At 38.1% G+C, this 6,164-nt stretch overlaps 1 protein-coding gene across 2 annotated transcripts in view; it reads left to right on the plus strand.

Moving 5' to 3' along the window:
* syt14a (synaptotagmin XIVa) overlaps nt 1-6,033 on the plus strand; it is a 41,894-nt gene extending 35,861 nt beyond the window's left edge. For both annotated transcript variants that reach the window (XM_056392905.1, XM_056392903.1), the window contains one exon: nt 1,808-6,033. In XM_056392905.1, the coding sequence (XP_056248880.1) occupies nt 1,808-2,121 (314 nt within the window). In that variant the 3' untranslated portion in view covers nt 2,122-6,033. The remainder of the gene's footprint in view (nt 1-1,807) is intronic.
* The last annotated feature ends 131 nt before the right edge of the window (nt 6,034-6,164 follow it).

Genomic DNA, 6,164 nt, shown 5'->3' on the forward strand with positions numbered 1-6,164 from the left:
AGTGCTGTCCTCCCATTAATTGCCATGTTTCTCGTATTTATGAATGTCTGTAACTAATAACTAGCAGCCAGATTTTGACATTGTTTGTGCTTTCCTGAATAGCATATCCACGTACTGTAGTCTTCAAATTACGTTTAGGAAATAGTCACATCTGGTAAAAATCTTTGTGCAAAATCCTCATGAAGGCCTTGATTGACTTTGTGCGTCTCACAAAGTGGAAGGAGCGCAGTGAAAGATGCAGAGCAATTTCAGAGCTCCTTTTCTGTCATTTCAAAACAGTACCAAGCCGACGAGTCAAGTTAATCATCAGTCGCAGCCCCTCTCATTCAGCAACAATACCAAAGAGCCATGCATCACCGCTACTGACCACTTAAGACATCCACAGCTCCACACAGCCCATTCAGCAGCAGTCAAAAAAGAAATCAAGGCTATTTTTTTCACTGTGCTTTTATGTCAAAGAGAGCAACTGAATGTGTGATTCAGGGCGGTGAGCTAGGCGTTGGAAGGCAGCTGGCACTCGACAGCATGAAAGCCTCTGCAATTCATTCCTTATACTCCCTCTTAGACAGGAACATAATACACAGCATTATTACTGAGTATGGTTGTAGACGAGGGGCGAAACACTCTCAAAGACCCATTGTGATTGCCAGTCTTGCCTCATTTACTTTCAGCTGGATTTGTGGCTTCAGTTTATGTCATGATTTCAGCATGGAAATGAGGAGTGAATAAGGAAACCATGAATGCTGAATCACTTGATAATAGCAAAAGTGATAATGTTTTTCTTTTGGCTTTTTCCTCTTTGGAGTTAAATGAATGATATTTATTGGGAATAATTTTTTTTGGAAATGTGCACTGATTTACAATAAAACAGGAGGGAATCAGCTGAAAAACAAAAAGTGGGAAATGTCACACAGACTCAATTTTATCAGTAACAGAACTGCTCTACGCTTCATTTTTGAATACTGCTCGTATTAAACGTCCACAGATTATGTTCACTGTTTGATTATGAGGAAGCTAGACTTTTATTTGGGCCCAATCTTTTAAGGACATTAAAATAATACACCACTCACACACTTCTATATGTTTCTGAACATTTGAACATTTGTTTGCAGCAGACGTGCATCGCCTCAGAAATACGTGACTCACATTTTGGACAGAGCATGTTCTGGGACACTGCCCTGGGCTCTCAAAGTCTGTGCACATGTCATGCCATGACACTGACATCATGTTAAAGTCAGAGAAAATAATAGCAGCTCCTGGGGGGCTTTCCTGATGAGGAAAATTAATTTTAGCTCCATCATTTGTTCCAGAAAAGGCGCCTCATCCTCTAAGCACAAGCAGATGTATTACTAACTTTTCCCAAGTCAATTTTTATCTTGAACATTATCCCCTATTTCAGGTTAGACATACAGTAGTTGCATAGCAACAAGACTGAAGTAACGCTCCCCGAACCCTTTGAGTTCCTGCTCTCTGTTATCAGGAGCAGTCACAGCTGCGCTTTGTGTTTGATCAGAGAAAACTGCATCCTATGTGGTCAGGATCTTATACATCAGTTGCAGTGACATTAACAAGAACAAATGCTTTATGGGGAAAATGTGTCACACTTTGCTGCAGAGGAAACACAGCTGCAGCAGGTAGTGATGCTTAAATTCAAAGAGAATAAACTGGAGAGACATAAGGATTTTGCACAAATGACCCACGAATCTTTTAGCTTTGCAAAAATATTGAAAATTTATATAATTTTTTTTTTTTTAAAGGTTCAAATAATTTCCCTTCTAATTGTCTACTCCACCGGTTTCCCATCTAGATACATACGTTAAGCTGACCTTACTGAACTCCATGGGCCACGAGATGTCCAAGTGTAAGACATCCATCTGCCGAGGTCAGCCCAACCCAACCTACAAAGAGACATTTGTCTTCCAGGTAGCTCTTTTCCAGCTATCAGATGTCACGCTCATCCTCTCCGTCTACAACAAGCGCAGCATGAAGCGTAAGGAGATGATTGGCTGGATTTCACTCGGCCTCAACAGCTCGGGAGAGGAGGAGCTCACCCACTGGACTCAGATGAAAGAGTCCAAAGGACAGCAGGTTTGCCGCTGGCACAGTTTGCTGGAGTCTTAACAGCAACAGAAGTATAAGTCGAGAAAGTGCGTAGGGAGTAACTGCACAGAGCAGCCATTGTCCCAGATGAGTGAGAAATTCAGTTGGGATAGGGGAAATTGACAGAGCCATGTGTCAGCACTCAGAGTTGTTCAGCATAAGCATTTTCGTGGCGCTGTGTGTAAAGTCATATTGACAGCCAGTGATTAGTAGGATTGCCTTGTAATGTCCCTTAGGTTTCTGCAGATGGCACTCTTTTTTTGTCTATTGAACTGGTTAAGCCGGGACCTGTTCCAAGAAGCAGGTTCTGGATAACATTGATGAATAAATTATTGTCTGATAAGTTTAACATAGCCACACCTCTAGCTCAAACAACTGTGGTCTGGATTATCAATAATCCTGTCATAAAGGTCTCAGTTATGATTCTTGAGCAAACCCTCAAAACCAACCTCATTCGTCCCTGCATTAGTGGAACAAGTTTATGTCATGAATTTAATGGTTGAGAAAGAAAAAAATTCCATTAGAAAAGTGACAAAATCACTTATATGCCAGTCTGTCATCTGTAAAGTCTAGTACTTCTACTAGTCTTTACATGGAGTTTGCACCACTATTGTTAAAATGGCCCTGAAAACCTGTTTCTGAGCACCAGATAGAGTTTGAGTGAAGTATAAATGAAGTATAAACTTTTTCTTAGAAACAGTAAAGGCACAGTGGAATGAAAAAACAAGTTGTATTCTCCCTGGGCTACTTAATTCATTTTTTGCTACATACTAAATATGTGTAAAAAATGTTGATTTAATTATTATTGATTTTTTTATTTTTTTTTATTTTATCAAAATGCCTCTCATTGCTCTCCCTGTACAACAGAAAATATTTTTAATGACTCACCCTGCACTCAGGGGAGGTTACATAAATATATCCAATCAAATGATTTGAGGTAACTACTTAACCCTGCCCATTATATAAAACACTTTTTAGCTAGTTGGTAGCTAACAGAGCAGTATGACTATGGGAGTTGTGTGTTTGGTTTTAAAACTGTGAAGTCAAAGAAATGGTTGAGATCTAATTTATTCTCTTAACCATCATCCTCTTCCTCCTGGTCTAACAACGCAGGAGAAGAAGGTGTGTGCGGTGGCTAACAGCGAGTCCTCTGCTGCTCCTTACCTCCATTTTTCTTTTCAGTTCCGTCCAAGCCACACCCACTTTGGAAAGATCCAATCACATCTAAAGGATCTGATTTTAATTCCTCTAGAAACTATATTGTGTTTCACTCAGAAATATATTACATGATTGAAGATAAAGACGCTATAACTTCAATTTCACTGTACCTTTAATTTCAACTGTTGCTTAATCATTTATTACTTAATATAAATATATTATCATTGAGAGGTACTTTGAAAGCAAGTTTTTAGGGACTTTAAGCAATTTCATGTCATGAAAAACTATATTTTCGCATTATTGTTCCAGCTAGCTTGCTAATTGTAGCAGCTGTCGTGTTACAGCAGTAAACGGGTCAGCACCTGAGCCAGAAAACACTTACCCATGGCATCACTGCATGTTTCTACTTAGCTTTTGGGTTTGAATTTCACCAGATGTCAGCTGTTTAAGCCAGAGGTGTGGCTACATGGAGCTAACTACTCCGTTCATCATGTATTAATCACGATCAAATCATTATTTCAGGACTAAAATCATGAAACGCACCATTTCTTCCATCCAGGAAAGACCTATGGGAAACAAGTTTCAGAAATTGAATGTGGATACAATTTAGGATAAATCACCATGATGTAAACGTTGCTAATTATTATTTTGCCAAAATTTTATTTGCCATTTGTTGCGTTCAAACGTGTGCAGGACTCTGTGGGATGGATGAACATTGAAGGATTTTTTAGGCCTAGGTGATGATGGCCTATGAGAGAACTTATGGAGAATATATTTGAGGATTGAGTTGAAATTACTACACTTTCATGAATCCCTGTCTCAGTCGACACTGCCAAGGTAAATCATCTCACCATTGTCTGAGCCTCAACTTAAAGTCATCAAAAACCACAACTAAATAAATTTTAGACACTTTCGTCAAGCAAATAAAATTTATGACAAATAACCTGACATCACTGACAGCGACACTGTCATGGTTGATGATGAGATGAAGCGCAGTAGTGATCCCTGAGAAGAAATGAGCATTTCACAATGTCAGATATTTTTGGAAGCATTGACAGATTGAGATATGTTATATATAGAAAAGTGTAGTAGTTACTGTGGTGGTTGTATGATCTTGAGTTTCCAACCACCATTCAAAAGTTATACCGAATGTCAAAGATTTTTTTCAAAGAAATTTCAGACACCTTCTTATGGATATATCTTGAATAAAAATAACTTGGTAACACATCACAGCAGTCAAGCTAACAGGTGAGAAGAAAATGTACCTGTTACTCTCTTTTACCTGCTCTGGTGCTATGTACATGCTGTGGCTATACACACACACACACACACACACACACACACAGACACAGACACAGACAGACACAGAATCCCTTGCCTTATGCTTTAGTCAGTTCATAAATTTCTTTAAGTGGACCCAGTTCAAAGACAGACACAGACACACCCTGAGAGCACACAGACCTGCATCGGTAATTACAGAAAACACACACACACACACACACACACACACACACACACACACACACACACACACACACAACACACACACACACACACACACACACACACACACACACACACACACAGTGCAGCACCACTCAACCCCACTGAAGGGAATTCAGTCTTTAAGAACTGTTTTCAAAGGAGCCTCGGTGTGTATCAACAAACTCGCAGAACGTCTACAGGAATGTGGGTTGTATTTTTAGCTGTGGCCACTTTCTCACTTCATTTAATTTACAGACAACATAAAATACATATACTCTTTACTGTGCCTGTGTTTGTGGTGAAAGCTAGCTTTGTGCATTGTTTACCAAGTAGAAGTGTGTGTGTGTGCGTGATGGTTGAATGGAGAGGTACAGTAAAGGGGGCGTGGGGGGGCTGTGATATAGGTAGTTGTTGCATTTTCTTGTTGGGTGTGACAATTTTTGACTTTAATTATATTTAGAACAACTCACTTCTTGATTGTTTGCCATATACTTTATATACAGTAAATGTTTTCTTATCTATTTTTGTAACAATAATGGGGAAGAAATTGTGTCAATTGAATCAAATATTAATCCACTCTGTGAGCAATACTGTTGTGGATTGCTACTCTTTATTATTTTAGTTTACGTTTTAGAGGATAAAGTAACACTATTATGTCTTATAGCTCTGGTCCTCTTCACATCTCCATTTCTAAATCCAGAAAGGGACGTGATGGAGACCAGAAGAGCTCATGTCAAACCAATCTGTCGAGACTTTTCAGCTTTGATGCTTTCTAACAGTGTGAAACAAAAGCACAGCCTTTACAGCACAACAGCGAAACACGCCATGTGAAAGACTGGCAGTAAGATCAGTCGTACACACAAAGAAACATCATATGATTTGTATCCAGAACAACCAGCTAAGACTGTAAATCCACTGTTACATGATCTATCATGTTTGGTGTAATTTCTTCTCAACTTTTCACATTTGATTTGACTCTAGTAATTTGATAAACCCACAAAAAGAAGCACACATCTTATTATTAGTGTGATTGACATGAAACTTATTTTTTGAATGTTAAAACCAGGTCTTGCTACCAAATAAGGAGGCAAAAAAAGGTCATAACGACTTCTATCTTTTTAGCAACTCAATACCTCCATCTGAAGTTATTTAATAAAATAATAATAATGATAATCTTTATTTATAGAGCATTTTTCTAAACACATGTCACAAATAAATAACACTAAATATTGAATTAAGAAACTTTGAAATATATGGCTTTACTATATTCTTATTTTGGATTTAATTTAAATTTCCGAGTTTTATTTTTTACGTAAATTTTTTTTAAGTTGTGAAATTTCAAAAACTGAGTGATTTTAGGGGTTCACAAATTCAGACAGAAAATTGTCTAAAAATTCATGTACAGTAAAAAAAAAATCAGA

This window comes from Seriola aureovittata, chromosome 13 (assembly GCF_021018895.1).
Source record: "Seriola aureovittata isolate HTS-2021-v1 ecotype China chromosome 13, ASM2101889v1, whole genome shotgun sequence".
NCBI lineage: Eukaryota > Metazoa > Chordata > Actinopteri > Carangiformes > Carangidae > Seriola > Seriola aureovittata.